At 43.7% G+C, this 17535-nt stretch overlaps 2 protein-coding genes across 2 annotated transcripts; both read left to right on the plus strand.

The window, feature by feature from the left end:
• The first annotated feature begins 2616 nt into the window (after positions 1-2616).
• Positions 2617-7253, plus strand: myadmb (myeloid associated differentiation marker b). Its single transcript, XM_076293701.1, has 2 exons — positions 2617-2718; positions 5186-7253. Exon 2 carries the CDS (start codon positions 5267-5269, stop codon positions 6152-6154), a length of 888 nt encoding a protein of 295 aa, XP_076149816.1. The 5' UTR covers positions 2617-2718; positions 5186-5266; the 3' UTR covers positions 6155-7253.
• A 1357-nt stretch (positions 7254-8610) lies between these two features.
• On the plus strand, positions 8611-15729 carry ftr66 (finTRIM family, member 66). The gene is made up of 6 exons (XM_076295768.1): positions 8611-9219; positions 11108-11203; positions 12581-12802; positions 13951-14110; positions 14245-14304; positions 14535-15729. Exons 1-6 carry the CDS (start codon positions 8611-8613, stop codon positions 15062-15064), a joined length of 1677 nt encoding a protein of 558 aa, XP_076151883.1. The 3' UTR covers positions 15065-15729.
• Positions 15730-17535: the final 1806 nt, after the last annotated feature.

The following is a 17535-nucleotide window of genomic DNA, read 5'->3' on the forward strand; positions in this document are numbered from 1 at the left end:
CTCTGACTCATGAGGCTTCATGGGAAAACCAAAACAAACCTCTGAGGGACAAAACTAGGTGATGACTGGTCATTACGTAGTCTCATTATATTTTGCATGCTACATCTCAGATTACTTACCACCATAACTATAAGTATAAGTATAGTATATATACTCTTTTGATCCCATGAGGGAAATTTGGTCTCCGCATTTATCCCAATCCGTGAATTAATGAAACACACTCAGCATACAGTGAACACACAGTGAGGTGAAGCACACACTAATCCCGACACAGTGAGCTGCCTGCTACAGCGGCGCTCGGGGAGCAGTGAGGGGTTGGGTGCCTGGCTCAAGGGCACTTCAGCCGTGCCTACTGGTCAGGGTTCAAACCGGCAACCGTCAGGTTACAAGTCCGAAGCGCTAACCAGTAGGCCGCGGCTGCCCCAAATAATAATAATAGGTACCTGAAAGCAATGTTTATTCACTTTTCCTCTCTTTTGTATTTTCCTTCTACTTTCTTACGTCTACATACATGAACTTTGTCCCTTTCAAAGAAAAACAAGAATCTTTTTTTTTCACTGCTTTCACCAACAGCTGTTGCTCTGTCTGTTGGTCAGTCTGTCTGTCTCTAAAACAAAATCTGGCCAAATGAATCCCCAATAGTTGTTTAGTGATTCTGTTATAGAGCAGTATCATCTTCTTAATCCATAAACTCATCTGCATGAATTCATAATAGTCAGAACAATTTAATTAGTTGTTCTGCTGATGGATGAGGACATGGCTGCACATCTTTGACATACACTAGCTGCGTTGTGCTCCCTTTTACTTCCAATAGAGGTCACTGTAATTCAGGCTAAGAATTCCATAGTGTCATGCACTGCACAAGGCCACACCACCATGTGGAAAACAGGATCTCATTTCCACCCATCCTAAACCTTGGTGCTTAATGCATCAGATGCCTGTGTACTGTGTATTGTATAGTGGCTTGTTGTAACTGGCCAAGTCCTGAGGATTTATGGATAGAATTGGACACTGTGAAATGTAGCATTGTGGGCTACAGGGGGGAAATTTAGGATATTTTCCATGCCATTAATGTGGCACAGGTATAGATCCAGTCGCCCTCTTGGCACCAATGAGATGGAACAATTTGGTCAGCCCTCTCAGGCCCTGGAACATTCTAGTTCTGTACGGAGAGATTGAATGTGTAAAACACATTTGTTCCACGAGCGCACTGACGACCCTTTTCATTCACTCATTTACACAATAATTAGTAAGGTTTCGGTTTAGTTAAACCACAAGAGCCTGTGAAATCTCTTATTTGATTTTTTTTTATATTTTTATGTTACAGAGGAGGTCAAGTAGGGTTGAGTTACTAAAGTCATCAGACAAATATTAGTTTGACTGCTGTATTCTGAGAATTGTGGATGTTTGCAAATCAAGTGTCAAGTTTGTAAGTCTAAGTCTTGGGAATCGGAATTCCTCTGCCACTCAGCAGGATAGACGGCTGTTTTGTTCTGACACATGGATATACCACTTTTCATGTAGTGTTACTGAACAACAACCAAACAATTGTTACATTACCGTTGTAGGCTACTGGCAAAGCAGAAGGTCGATATTGCAACATGACATTTGCAGCTTTGCTGTGAAAATGTCCAGCTGTGTGATTCCCCTATTTGCTTTTTTGTTTTTTGATATCAGAAGGTGTGAAATAGATTTAAGGTACACTTACATCACTCCCCTTTCAGCGCCCTTGCTTGGCAGGAAACCCTACTTCAACAGCATCATTTCTCTAAACAAACATCTGGTTTCTAAGGGAACCACATCTGTAACCTAGCAACATACAAATATAAACAAGGAAATGCACATCATATGATATGATAAACCAATTATGGTGTTTCAGACTTGTGAAACATTTAAAACAGAGATTTTCAACAAGGGATCCTCAGAGTTGACCATCTGCCATATAGGCCTACATTATTGTTGGTCAGGTTTAATAAGCAACACAATTTTGTATGAAATGCAATAGGGGTAAATCCACCTTGTCCATATCAGTTAAGAGGTCTTTGGTCTGAAAAATATTGAAGACCTCTGGTCTAAGGTTTGAACTTCACATCTCAAAAAAAGTAATAAAAAAGGAACAAATCCACAATCCCTAAAACTAACATTTACTGCTGAGAGTATAAAATGAAAATATTAGGCTACATCACAACAGAAAATTATGTAGGCTATAGGCCATTTCCTAAAGGCTATGACAGCATAACTTTAGTTGGCTGGAAAGAGGCTTCCATGCCTAGCAGTAGGGTCCTGATCAAAATTGGATGTGGATGTAGCCTACCTAATGTGTTGCCCTCACATTGTAGCTTAATATAGCCTAAAAGTCCGAAAATCAAAAAAATTCCCACATTAGGGCAATCCACCCTATCCATAGCTATAGCCTACAGACATAGGGAGTCCCGACTAAAAGTTTTAGGCGAACATAAACGGTTACTCAAATGGATTTCAAATTGAAAATGTGGATGTAAAGAAAATAGGCGTGGGCGTGTGGAGTGTAACGGTAGGCTACATGGTGCGTATTAGGAGAGGTAGGCTAAATAACGGCCAAGCTGTATTCCTAATTTGGCTTGAGATGGGCGGGTAATTTCCCTTCTTTTTAACATGAGCGAAGTTGGAACTGGTTCGCAAGTCGTGTTGCTTCAGGCGTAGCATTCAGGAACTCTGAAGAACAGCCTACTGACAAGGGTAAGATGAAGAAATTTAAGAACATTTTCACGTTTTCTTACAGACACTCTGAAATATGCTAATTTTCATCTCATTTGACAGGTTTGTTTTTGTTTGGCAGTGTAACGAAGGGTTCAACGAAGTAAACGGATAGGTTATTGAGAGTAGCCTAAATAAGATTGTGCACACAGCACCAGCTGCATTCGCCTATAGCGGGTGGTGGGATGGGTGACAGGTCGACACGAGTGAGCCTTCAGTAGGCTATTAAAAAGAAAATTGCGTGTTTGAATCACACATAGGCCAGCCCGGGGTAGGCCTAGGACTATCGATTACAGTTAGCGCATCATCAGCTGCGATTTTACGTTAGCCTACTTAGTTACCACAGAAATACAAGGCGGTTAAGGCAAGTGTAGCGGCTATGTAGTTTTTGTTGGGCGCGGCAAGCGCATACACGCACACCCATCCAAACCTGTTGCTATGTGACCTATTCATCAGTAACTTAAACTATAGCAAACAGATGTTTAATAAGCTTTTAAACAAATAACATATATGAATTAGATAGCTATTTTCATCCATGTGGTAGCCTATTTTTCATATTGCGGTGTAGCTTCCAATTGTTTTTTTGTTTTGTTACAGTTACAATTTGAAAGATGTTTCAGAGTTTAACCTTGCCTATCTATGCATATATTTGATAGAATAGTTTATTTAAAAACATTTGTGTTTTATTTTCTGATGAATAGGCTATGTAGGCTATGCATGATCTCTTGTGCTGGCTTCAGACCTGGCTTGATAAAGTCTGTTTTGTGTCTCCCAACAATTTATTGGTTTTTAAACTGGATTATGGGTGAAATTTCATTTGAGATGGTGTAATAGCATTGTTCCTGACCACTTCGTTTTCCAACAGTCTCCAAACGTCTGCACACAGGCACGTGTCTTTAGGGGAAATTCTCTGCAACAGTCACTCAACTATCTTGTTTCCTCCTGTATCGACCCTCCTGACAGGGTCATAGTCCTATTTTAGGGTCTTAGATAATGGGAAATCCTCTGTTTCAGCCCCACACACACACACACACAAACACGCGCGCACACACACACACACACACATCTCTCTATACTGCCCTCTGAAGGGAATTCCACGTAAGTAGTCATTAATCAAATTAGAGTTGCCCTTCCATGTTATCAGTGCAAGCCTGGCAGGTACTGTTGTACATCACCTCGCCAAATTGGAGCCACCAGTGTTCTCAGAGCACTGGAGGGGGAGGACACTGTGTATACGCATGTGTGTGGGGGATCGAACGATCAAGAAAGATAAATGAGGGGCAGGGGTAGCTCGAGAGGAAAGGCAAAGGGTGGCTCCTGGCACCACTGACTCACTTCACAGTTCAGGGGCAGCCGCAACATCTGGGACAGATCAGCGCGTTGGAAAAAGTGACCCTAAAGTGGGGGAGGAGGGAGGACGAAATGGTGGGAGAGAGGGAGGCAAAAAATGGGAGTGAGGTGAAGGGTGGATGGGGGGGTGGATGGGGATTGCTGTGACTCATAGCTTTGCTATTGCCGTCATGACTGTGTTTAAAGTGTGTGTACATCTGCAGCTGGGGATCAAGGGGAGGGGGTAGGGTGTTCCCTGAAGTTCTGCTGCTCTTGCTGTCCATATCTGGCTCTGGTTTTATCTCTTCCAGCCTGTCTGCATTTGTTCTATGTCACTGTGTCCATTTCACCAGCTTCAAATCACAAAACACACACACACACACACACATACTCTTGCTCTCTCTCTCTTTACCTCCCCCTCATTTTCTCTCTATCCCTTTCTCTTCCTTTTCCCTCTCTCCTCTCTCTGCCCTTCTCTCTCTCTCTGACTTTCTTGTCTGTACAAACCCTCAGTTTTCATCGCCCTCTTTTCTTTCTACCCCACCCACCTTACTCAGCTGATGAATGCAAAAGTGACATGTTTACGTCTGAGTGTAAACTGTCCAGAAGGATGGCGTCCACTCTGTGTCGTCTGTGAGGAGGTGGTCTGGCTGAATAGGCCAACTGTTAGCAGATCTGGCCTCTCCTCCCACGGTTGCTGAGAGAATGAGAGGCTAGCTTTTCGCAAGGGTGTCGCAAAGTGCTCCAGTCCGCCTGTTCTTGGCGTCCATTAAGGAGCGCATTTTTTGTCCTGCAAGATGTTGACTCACATGAAGTCATGGGCTTTTCTCTTGCACTTGATTAACACACAGTACAATATGTCATCAGTTAGGTTACTCATATTGTACTTTTGCCCTGGCCTTTTTTTGTACACATCTTACACGTCACATGTCTTCATCCCAACAAGTCCCATTATTTATGTAATTTCACTACTATCTTTTGTTGTTTTTCTCTTCATTTAAGAAGTCATATTATTCATGTGTGTACAATGTACAGTACAGTATCTTTGTGATCCATTCATTTATATACTGTATCTTTGTCAACCATATCTATAATTATCCGTTTTTTGCTGTGTCTCTAGAAAGTTTTGGACAAAGCCTAGGACCTCCCCTGTCTTTCCAGGACCTCAACTGTGCTGTAAGTGGTCAAACCTGCGCACATAATGCCTTTGGTTGTGATGTACTCCTCTCCACTGCTGTGGACGCGTGTGCTGGCCATGCTGTTTGCCTGCGTGGCCTTCAGCGTGGCGATCCACGGTGCGCTGGTGATGGACCAGCCGGCGGGCGACTGGTGTCTGTTCAGCTGGGGCTTCAGCTTCGCCGGGACGGCGCTGGTGCTGCTGGTGGAGCTGTGTGGCCTTCAGGCGCGCATGCCCGTCTCCTGGAAGAACTTTCCCATCACCTTTGCCTGCTACGCCTCGCTCTTCTGCCTGTCCGCCACCATCATCTTCCCCCTGTACTTCCTGAAGGGCAGCAACACTCGCAGCGAGTCCCACGACTACCGCGTCGTCTCGCTGGTCTTCTCCTGCCTGGCCACCGTCGGCTACCTGACGGAGGTGAGCATCAGCAAGGCGCGGCCCGGTGAGGTGGTCGGTTACATGGCCACCGTGCCCGGCCTGCTGAAGGTCTGCGAGACCTTTGTGGCCTGCATCATCTTCGTGTTCATCAGCGACCCCATCGCCTACGACAGTCACGCAGCGCTCAAATGGTGCCTGGCCGTCTACTGCATCTGCTTCATCCTGTCCGCCGTGGTCATCATCCTGTGCGTGGGCGAGTGCACCGGCTGCCTGCCCTTCCCCTTTGCGCGTTTCCTGTCCGCCTACGCCACGCTGGCCGTCTTGATGTACCTGTCCGCCACCATCATCTGGCCCATCTTCAAGTTTGACAGGAAGCACGGAGGAAACCCCTCGAGACCCTCCACGTGCGGTCGCTACACGGGCCTGTGTCCTTACGACAAGCTGATGGCCGTGGCTGTGCTCACGGGCGTCAACCTCATCCTGTACATCGCTGATTTGATATATTCTGCCAGGCTGGTGTTTGTTGCTGTTTGAGTCAAAAGAACAGACAGAAAGAGAGAGAGAGAGGAGAGGGGGAGGAGAGAAAAAGTAAATGATGAAAGAAAAGATGAATAAAAAGACATGATAGGTTATGAGGTTATGATAGATCAAGAAAAATCAGAGGAACTCAGAAATCACTGTTAATCCATGTTTTACCATTTATCAGTATTTTGATCAGAAATCAGTAGTCGCCAAAGTTGCTCTCGCTTACATCATATGTATCAAAGAACTACACTGATCATTAAGAAGTATTATAAAATGGAGATGAAACGTGCAGCTATAATGAAAGAAGGCTTGCTACCTGATGTTTTTTTTTTTTTAATCCTTTCATTATTCCCATGCAATACATGTCACAATAAAAAACTTGAAAAAATTAAATGATCAATAATACTTACCATAAAAATGCATACCAAATAATAAATATGTAACCACTGACCTTGTGTTTTGTGGTCAAATGAGCCACGTCAAGGCTGAAGTTTTTTAAAATTTCTATCTGTGGAGATGGTGCTTATACATATATATATATCAGTGTGTACCCCTTTTTAGTGCTCAACTGCTGTGTTAAAATGGTATTTTGATGAAGTAATCCAACACAATATAACATATTCAATAAATTATATATAGCCTTTATAACTTGATTGTAATGTATTTCTACATGTCTGCCATCTATCTGCACATGGTAGGACAAGCAACTATTTCAGAAATACCTGACTTCATCAGTATAATCATGAAAGCTTGAATCCATAATGTACTAATTTCACATAATGCTTGTTTCATACAGTATATGACTACAACCAAAGTAGTGCACACGAGAAGAAATGAGGTAGAAGCAGAGATATTTTGCAATGTGTTTTGTATGGTAGTTTTTGTACCTTTTACTGGCATGTAGCTGTTTGTGTTTTGTATGCAGGACTGCTACAGTTCCTATGCGCCTATATGAAAGTATTTCTTAGGTTTACTCTAAGAGATCACACATCTTGGGAGTTTTAATTTGATGTTTCTCTGTGTCTCAATACAGAACCTTTGTAAAGGTTTGAGGTACTGCATCAAATTTAAGGGAGAATTATGACTCACTTTGGAATAAAAAATATGAATGCACAATCAGTGTCGGTGGTCTTGTTATTATGTTATTAATGCTTGTTCTCTTTAATCTTTTTAGTACAAATTCATACCCTAATTCACACACGAGCACACAGATACACATGCATTTAAAGCAGGGGTGTCAAACATCAGATCAGGCCCTCCAGCAGGTTTCATACGGCCCCCAAGATGTTTTGGGTAGGAAGGGAAAATTATAAAGAAAAGATATTCACATACAGCTTTCTTCAACAAGTTGTAGTAAGCAATTTCTGTGATAAATTGATTAAACCTAGCACTCCAACCCATCCTCAGGAAGAAAGAGGCAAAAAAACTGACATGGAAGTAGGGTGTTTTAAGAGAGAAAGAGCAGGATATGATGTCAGTAGTATGTCATCAAACAACACTCTGATACCAATGCAGAGAAATAAAAATGACCATGACGGCCCCCACGAGGTCTCATTCCAACAAATCCGGCCAACTGCCTAATATGAGTTTGACCCCCCTGATTTAAATCTTGCCCCCACGTACAGTATGGAGGATGGTAAGATAGTAAAAAAAATTCCATAACAACCACTGTTGGAGAGTTACAGACAAAGGTATCATCTTGGGGTCACCAAGTCCCCCCAAAAAATCTTCAAAAGTGGCCTCATAGCAAACTGCAAAAAAAAAAAAAACTCACTGAAGAACAGGCCAGCGAACCTTCTCTTCTTTTCGGTGAGCTTTTTTTTGCAGTTTGCATTACCTCCACCATCTGCTGGACTTAAGTGTAATGGCAAGTGTACCCTGTAGCCTTGTTCTGGCCGCCAGGTGAATAAGGCGAATAGATTATTTAGAGGGCATGCCAGGTAAAAGCCTGTCCAGTCATTTAATTACCAATGTAAACAGCAGGAGTTACTGAATGGTACAGTGACTTTGTCTGGAAGTGTGGTCTATTGTCAGATGAAATGAAAATTTGGATAGAAACACTTTAGGTGTGTATGGCATAGAAGAATGGCTATACTGAAAAGAATCCCATGCCTAATGAGAATTATTGTGGAGGGGCTGTGCTATTGTGGGGCTGTTTTTATTCCCTTGGGCACCTAATTAAGGTGCATGGTATCATGAACACCAATAAAACCTGAACATTTTCAAAGGAAATCTGTCAATCACTGCCAAGACACTAAAAGTTGGTCCTGATTGGATCAGGTCAATGAACCAAAACAAACGTCCAGATCTAAACAAATATGGTTTGCTGAACACAAAATCAATCAATCTCTCTCTCTCTCTACACACACAGTATATCTCATGGGAGGTGCTGGAGGGTGTGGCCCAGACTAGCCTTCTCAGTGCCCTTCACAGGCTCAATAGGAACTCGTCCTCTTCACTTCACCATGGCGCAAACTCACAGGGTCCTAAATAGTGAAGAGTTCTGCTGTCCCATATGCCTGGACCTGCTCAAAGACCCAGTGGCCATCCCCTGCGGGCACAGCTACTGCATGGGTTGCATCAGAGACTACTGGGCCAGTGATGGTGACCTGGAGACGGTCAGCTGTCCCCAGTGCAGGCAGTCCTTCACGCCTCAGCCCATCCTGAAGCGCAACACGCTCCTGGCTGAGATGGTGGAGAAGCTGAAGAGGACGCACCTCCAGCAGGCCGCCTCACCTGCCGCTGCCGCCTCCGGCCCCTGCTCGGACACGCCGGAGGATGTGCTGTGCGACCTGTGCACCCGGAGCAAGCGGCGTGCCGTGAAGTCGTGCCTGGTGTGCCTGGCCTCCTACTGCAAACTGCACCTGCAGGCGCACTACGAGTCGCCCGCGCTCAAGAGGCACAAGCTGGTGGAGGCCGCCGGGCAGCTGCAGGAGAAAATCTGCCCGCACCACGACAAGCTGCTGGAGATCTACTGCCGCTCCGACCAGAAGTGCGTCTGCGTGCTGTGCGTCCTGGATGAGCACAAGGGCCACGACACGGTCCCCGCCGCAGCCGAGAGCACCAAGAAGCAGGTAGAGACCTTCGAGCATCAATGCACATTTCACAAATAAAAGAAGATTCTAATTCTAACATTGTAATCTTTTGATGTGATTGCTAGAATAACTCAAAGACTGGTTAGGACCTTAGACTTTAGGTCTTATAAGTTATAAGTTAAGAGTTAGTTTAAAAGTTTAAACTTGGTGCTGGTGACTGCATACAAATTTCAAGGTTTTTATATTGGTCAGAAAGCAGTGTAGTCACAGCAATAATATCCAGAAATTGGTTGCCTTGAAACATTATCTATCCTGGGGGATAGTTGAAAGAGTTTCAGGGAAAGAATTTAAGGAATACTCCAGGGGACAGAAGAATCAGAAGATAAATGTTATTTTATTAGCCACAAAAAGTATTTGCATTTTTCCCTAATGAAATATGGAATAGAGTTCTGTTTTGATTGTGGGAGTCACTGTAAGGACTTCGCTGACAAACCCAGTCTCAAAAGATTCAGGCCAGCTGTCCAGAAAGTTAAAACACCGGACGGCTGATTCATCCTCTTGTCCTAGATTCAAATGTCAACATGGCATTATCTATCATGTACCCTCGCTTCTTCCTCCATTTGAATGCTCAAGATGAATATCAACCAGGATTTATCGACGGGTCAACAGCTGTGTGGCTGCTACTTTGACTCTTTTCCCTGTTGCATATCTTGCTTATGCAAACGTGTCTGAGCTTTGCCTACTGACAAGACCATATTCTGATAATGAATTTACATGCATGAGAACAATGTTACAATGTCAAATCTTAAATGAAAGTATGGAGTAAAAATCAGAATGATGCAATATTAGGGGCCAGAACTCAAAACCTATTTATTTGCATTCATGTCAATGGGCAGATGTCAGCCTCAGCTTTTCCCCCTAACATCCTCACATGGAGCTCAGTGAGTGTAAACCATATCTGGTTAGCTTCAGGTGCTGGAAGTCATTCTTGCTGGTTCTTCCGCAGTAAATGCAGGATAATTTTTTCAGGTGATGAAGGCAGGAAATAACACGTGCACAAGATTTGAACCATCTGTCTGCACATATCAAATTACACATTTGGTTATCCTCGGCGAAAGCCCAGGAGCTATCTCTCTGCCATTTCCGCTTTTTATTCCAACCTAATCTCTGAATGACTTCTCATGTCAGAGATGGTTTGACTATGCTGATACAGTATGTAGCACTTTGTGAGAGGTCTAACAAAACTGATAGCTCTTTGTTTGAGGTGCTTTGACTAACTCATTATGAGACGCTCTGACAAGCTCTTTGTAAGATGGTTTGGGGGTGGTGGTGGTAGTGTAGTGACTAAGGAGCTGGGCTAGCATACAATACCCTGAAAAGTTGTGGGTTCATTTCCCGGCTTCCACTGTTGTACCCTTGAGCAAGGAACTTAACCCTGAGTTGCTCCGAGGACAATGGCCCTTAATAATAACAAGTTCCTATGATAGTTTTGGGTTTTTCAAAAGGGTTCTAAAGGCATATCTGTTCAACATGCATGTTTATTAAGCGCTTCTTATCTGTTATGGTTTGTATATTACAGTATTTATTTATTTCTATTAGGCTATTGATTGAATTGACATTGTTGTTTATTATTACTATTCTCTTTAATGCAGTATTACCAACATTTTATATTGTTCACTGTTAAATTTAACTATTGTATTGTTGTTATTTGTATGTAGCTTTGGACAAAAGCATCTGCTAAATACCATAACCATAACCATAATATAATTAACATGTAAGTCGCTTTGGACAAAAGCGTCTGCTAAATACCATAACCATAACCATAATATAATTAACGTGTAAGTCGCTTTGGATAAAGTGTCTGCTAAATAAATGTTTGACTATGCTGATAGCTCTTTGCGCCACGGGTGTGTCTCTCTGGCTGCAGAAGGAGCTGGGATCGGTGAGGAGGAAGTTTAAGCTGAGCATCCATGCCAGAGAGAAGGAGCTGCTGGAGCTCAGGCAGGCTGTGGACACTTTGAAGGTGAGAGGAGCTTGGCTGATCCAGCACAGGTGGAGAGGGAAGAGAGTGTGGTAAAAATGAAGTATTAATCCACAAAGAGGCCAAATGTAACGCACAGGCAAGCCAACCGTACGGCATGTACAAAGCTTTATTCACCACGCTGTAAACAGGTTATAAACACACAAAAATCCTAGCGAGCATGAGAGCAATAAATCTATCATAAACAAAGTCTTACCATAATTTATAGGACTAAACAGGATATTCTTGATGGATTACATAAAATGAAAATGAAAGAGCTGAAAAGACATATTACTCCAGACTCCCTAAGGGAGGCTGACTTCAGAGGTCATGGACAAGAATAACCCCAAAATAACTGAGGTCATCCTTGTAATGTCTACATTTATTTAAAATGTAGCCAGTTGGACAACAACAACCCGTAGTAGACATTTACAGCTAAAGTGTAGTCTATATAGTGGAATGTTTTCCACAAGAGCATGAGGTGGAGAGGGAAGAGAGTGTGAGGTGAAGAGGGAAGAGAATGTGAGGTGAAGAGGGAAGAGAGTGTTAGGTGGAGAGGGAAGAGAGTGTGAGGTGGAGAGGGAAGAGAGTGTGAGGTGAAGAGGGAAGAGAGTGTGAGGTGGAGAGGGAAGAGAGTGTGAGGTGAAGAGGGAAGAGAGTGTTAGGTGAAGAGGGAAGAGAGTGTGAGGTGGAGAGGGAAGAGAGTGTGAGGTGAAGAGGGAAGAGAGTGTTAGGTGAAGAGGGAAGAGAGTGTGAGGTGGAGAGGGAAGAGAGTGTTAGGTGAAGAGGGAAGAGAGTGTGAGGTGAAGAGGGAAGAGAGTGTGAGGTGGAGAGGGAAGAGAGTGTGAGGTGGAGAGGGAAGAGAGTGTTAGGTGAAGAGGGAAGAGAGTGTGAGGTGGAGAGGGAAGAGAGTGTGAGGTGGAGAGGGAAGAGAGTGTGAGGTGGAGAGGGAAGAGAGTGTTGGGTAGAGTGAGCAGTCTCTGTCTCTTAGCTCTCTGTGCATGATGCAAACATGATATATCTTTACATCAACACACACAAACACACAAACACATAACATGATATATGACATAACATGTATAAGACATATGAGATATATAAGACATATAAGTATATTTTATAACACTATTACACCCACCCACCCACACACACACACACACACACACACACACACACACATAACATGATATATGACATAACATGTATAAGACATATGAGATAGAAGTATACAGTATAAGACATATAAGTATATTTTATAATACTTTTACACACACACACACACACACACACACACACACACACACACACACACACAGACACACACACACACACACACAAACTGAAATTCATCCACATCTTGTCTGACTGACCCATCTGTAGGAATCTGCCCAAGGGGCAATGGAGACCAGCGACAGGATATTCACAGAGCTGATCTCCTCCATTGCCAGACGGCACTCTGAGGTGCGGGAGCTGATCAAGGCGCAGGAGCAGGCTGCCGCAGCCCTCCTGGCCCAGCTGGAGGTGGACCTGGCCCAGCTCCGCAAGCAGGACACGCAGCTGGAGCTCCTGCTCCACACCGACGACCACATCCACTTCCTCCAGGTAACGGTGGCACATCCACTTCCTCCAGGTAACGCTGGCACATCCACTTCCTCCAGGTAACGGTGGCACATCCACTTCCTCCAGGTAATGGTGGCACATCCACTTTCTCCAGGTAACGCTGGCACATCCACTTCCTCCAGGTAACGGTGGCACATCCACTTCCTCCAGGTAACGGTGGCACATCCACTTCCTCCAGGTAACGGTGGCACATCCACTTCCTCCAGGTAACGGTGGCACATCCACTTCCTCCAGGTAACGGTGGCACATCCACTTCCTCCAGGTAACGCTGGCACATCCACTTTCTCCAGGTAACGGTGGCACATCCACTTCCTCCAGGTAACGGTGGCACATCCACTTTCTCCAGGTAACACTGGCACATCGACTTCCTCCAGGTAACGCTTCAGACACTAGGGTGAACATCCACTTCCTCCAGGTAACGGTGGCACATCCACTTCCACCAGGTAACACCTAAGACACTTGGGTGAACATCCACTTCCTCCAGGTAACAGCTAAGACACTAGGGTGAACATCTACTTCCTTCAGGTAACGCTTCAGACACTAGGGCGACACATCCACTTCCTCCAGGTAACAGCTAAGACACTAGGGCGACACATCCACTTCCTCCAGGTAACGCTTCAGTCAGACATCACTGTGATGCTCATGGTATTCTAATACTGAAGGTACATATAAGGAGACAATATTACAATGTCAAATCACAATATGGAGGGGTGCTCTTTGCAACATTACTTGGTGTTTTAAAATCCATTGTATTCCTTAATATATCATTGTTTTTTTAACCTTGTGTGTCCTTGTCAATGTCATGCAAATATGAATGTCCTTTTGATATGTAATAAGGGGCCCTTGATTTGTAAACAAATTCCCACTTTTTCTCCATACTCTTTGTAATAGTGAAAGTGTTAATTATCCACACATCAATGCACATATTATATATATATATATATATATATATATATATATTACCTGGGGATAGTAATAGGAATGAGAAGATATGGAAATAACAATTAAAAAACACTGAAGAACCTTGGGTTTCTGTCTTCATCTCTCTCTCTCTCTCTCTCTCTCTGTCTCTCTCTCCCTCTCTCTATCTCTCTCTTTCCCTCTCTCTGTCCCTCTCTGCCTTGTTGTAGTGCTGCCATTCACTCTCAGGCCCCTCTGGTGTCACAGACCCAGCCAGCATCCACACAGACCTGCTGCTGGACTTTGGGAAGATGAGCAGTGCAGTCTATGCCCTGAGGAAAAGACTCGAGGACGTCCTCAAGGTGGAATGGCCAAAGATCACCAGGGCAGGTCAGTCAGGGGTTTTACCACATGACATTTGGGTGGTAAACTTTTGAGAGGAGGATTGAAGACTGAATGACTGTAATGGATCACACCAGATGCATTGAGAATGTAGTTGCTAACCTGCATGTCTTTCTACACAGCAAGCACTGTGAAATTTATTCAGAGTCCAGAGCCCAAGATCAGGCCAGAGTTCCTATACTGTGAGTCTATTGTACATATTTGGGACATGACATTTTAGCAATAATTTACCAATTGTGGCCCAATTGCCTCAAAATGCAAACAACTTGTGGTAGACCACAAACAACAATACCATTGTTGGGTCTTATGTGGTATTTGGTGGAAAATAACTCTTTCGGCCCCCCCTCTCTCCATTTATATTTCCCTCTCTCTATCTCTCTACATTCTCTGCCTCTGTGTATCTCTTTCCTAGACTCTTGTCCATTTAAATTAGACCCTAAAACAGCCCACAAGGACCTCTCCCTGTCTCAGGACAACAAGATGGTGACAGTGCGTAGCAGGGAGCACTCCTGCCCAGACCACCCCGAGCGCTTTGACTACTGGTGCCAGGTGCTGGCCTCTGAGGGGCTGTCCGGGTGCTGCTACTGGGAGGCCGAGTGGAGCGGGATGGGGGTCAACATGGCCGTGGCCTACAGGGACATGAGCCGGAAGGGAGAGGGAGGGGATTCTCACTTTGGCCGAAACGACAGGTCCTGGAGCCTCTTCTGTTCGCGGAAAGGCTACTCCTTCTGGCACAACAGCGTAGTCACCAAGGTCCCCGGCCCATTATCGTTCAAGATAGGTGTGTACTTGGACTACAGGGCGGGGACCCTGTCCTTCTACAGTGTCTCTGACACCATGACCCTTCTGCATCGAGCGAAAGCGACATTCACTCAGGCCCTCTATCCTGGTTATGAGTTTGCCTGTTACGGAGCCTCTGTGAAACTGACTCAAATGGAGTGAGAGAGAGCAGCAAATTAGTGGGAAAGAAATGGCACACTAAAAGAAATATTGAGATGTAAAAGTCAAGATTTCACCCGGTTGCTGTGGTTAGTTTCCACTGCGCTGGGGCATGAGTCATGTTCGCGTTGCTGAGTGTGGTTTGTTTTGGTTTGTTGCTTTCTGAAAATAGCGACCCGCCAGGCCAGGCGAACATGACAAATTAGAAGTACTGTTTATGGTGGAGTACATCAAAAAACGTGCCAAAAATTTGCTATCAAAGCGTGGTCATACAAATGCCCATTATATGTCTTATCACATATTTCTTTGATACTGTGGCCAAGCTTACTGGCTGATATTTATGGCTGCTGGAGTTACTGTTGTCGCAGTCCTCCCATTAGTTCAGGGCAGCTCAGAAGCATTGAAAGTCAGCTGTCCCCTCAATGACCCTTGAGGGATTAAACCACTGAAGGCATGCTCAGCATCCACTTTTAAGTAAACGGCAAGAGTTACAGTACCAAGCACACCATAGCTTTCTTTACTTGCATGGTGCTGTTGCACTACTGTAATTGCGATGCATAGGTTACATAAATAGGTTAGGTACTGTCCCATTGAAATAAAGATCAGCCTATAAATCAGCCTTTAAATGTAGACTTGCTCTCACATTTTGCAAATTCTGTTGATTACACATCTACCGACCCCCCCCCCCCCCAAAAAAAAAAAAAAAATATTTATCTTTATGTTTATATGTATGTTATGCTTTCTGATAACAGACCAGTTCCAAATATCCAGCCTCTACTTTCCTGTACAGATCTGTAGCTGGATATCTCAGACAGCTCCCTCTCCTGGTGGTTGTATATATCTGACTGACCCAGTAGCCAAACAGACTATAGAACCAGATCAGGCCGGATCAGATCCAGACGTCCTCCCCAATGGGCCATGTAAAGGAATATTATGATTGTCTGACTCTGACTGACTTTGTATGGATAGTGTAAATACTATGAATAGTACATTACCAATGTGCTCTGGGGTTTGAGGGGGTGCAACAGCTTCTTACTGTATCTTTACAATCTGTCATTAAAATCTTTTTATATTGACTTGTACAAGAACATGCCCGTCGTGGTTGGGTAGTGAATGAATATTGAATCTCAATGTGTTTTTTTTTACTGTACAATATTTTTGTATTTTTGTACAGGGCTTTATAATTTAAATCACACACACACACATTCTCAGACAATAATTCACATTCAGAGGAGCTGTGATTCACCGATATTTGCTGTAGCTGGTAAACATTTGCTCAGGTATGTGTAACTGTTGGCTAAGCTCTGTGGCCTTTTTAAACTATGATGAAAGGCTATGAGGCCTCCACAAAAATGCACAAACATGACTAAGTCTCTGGGATTCCTCTCGCCCTTACTTATCATCAGCTGTTCACAGAAGTCCTACCATCTCTTTTAGTTGCCTCTGACAACACAGACTCATAGCACTTATTTGAGAGTCCTTTGTGTCAATATGTTTGTTCAGAGTGCTTCTCTAACATTGTCTTGATTTTGGTGTTTGAAGCCGCCTGAATCACATACTCACATCAAATTAAATAAATATCACTGACAAGACAAGTTTGAGCGGGCCTAATGATGGCGAAATCAGGAAATGGGGTGATGTCTTTGCTATGGTTACATAGACAAACTCCAGTGTGTCATAGTTTCAGTGTTAGCAATGACACGAGATATAGATATCACTACCCTGAGCCACAGTGAGCACAAATGAGAGGGTGTGAGAGGATGGAACAGATGAAAAGGGAAAAAAGAAGGGGGGGGGGTCATCAATACATTGGAAGCTGTAATTATTTGAAATACCAGGTTTTGGACAAACTTGCAGATTTCTTGTATTACTTTAAAAACACTGTCATAGGACAACCACAAAACATGCATATAAAACATCTTAGTGTTACCAGTTGGAAAAGCAAAAATAGGAATGTCTAAATATGGGAACCACTTATTGGAGATAATATCATGTTTTAGTAATGCAATAACTTGACCTCTTCATGGGGGAAGGAAACAGAGGAAATGTCGTGTTCACCCTTTTCGTCAGAACGCCAGGAAGTCATTTCACAAGGTCGTTGACAAGGAAATTTTACATTTCATTTTATATACCGTAATTTTAACCCCAGAGCAAATCCAAGTATCTCTGACAGACTTTCTTGAGGCTAATCTGAATGAGTATAGATAAGAACCATAGTGCAAGACCAGACTTGATATCTCGAAGCTGCTCACATATTTTCAGTGACTGATAGTATAGGCAGGGAGAACATGTCTGCATCACTTCTGCTGAACAGATGACCTCAGCATTACTTATCGTCTAGTCTACCCACTGAGCTAATAAAACCATTTCAAAAATATTTTATTAAGACAGGAAATGGGTGTGGTAGATTTTATATTCTGGATAATTGCTGCTCAGAAAACCCCACTGAGCATGTCTCAGATCAAATGAGAAAT

Source organism: Alosa pseudoharengus, unplaced genomic scaffold (genome assembly GCF_046254945.1).
Source record: "Alosa pseudoharengus isolate Yale_2024_CS ecotype anadromous, Long Island Sound unplaced genomic scaffold, YU_APseudo_1.1 YU_APseudo_1.1_scf_2, whole genome shotgun sequence".
Taxonomy (NCBI): domain Eukaryota; kingdom Metazoa; phylum Chordata; class Actinopteri; order Clupeiformes; family Clupeidae; genus Alosa; species Alosa pseudoharengus.

Coding starts and splice junctions, on each gene's coding strand:
- myadmb (XM_076293701.1), top strand. CDS start 5,267: ATGCCTTTGGTTGTGATGTACTCCTCTCCACTGCTGTGGACGCGTGTG.
- ftr66 (XM_076295768.1), top strand. CDS start 8,611: ATGGCGCAAACTCACAGGGTCCTAAATAGTGAAGAGTTCTGCTGTCCC. Junction 11,204..12,580: donor AGGCTGTGGACACTTTGAAG/GTGAGAGGAGCT, acceptor ACCCATCTGTAG/GAATCTGCCCAAGGGGCAAT. Junction 14,305..14,534: donor CAGGCCAGAGTTCCTATACT/GTGAGTCTATTG, acceptor TCTCTTTCCTAG/ACTCTTGTCCATTTAAATTA.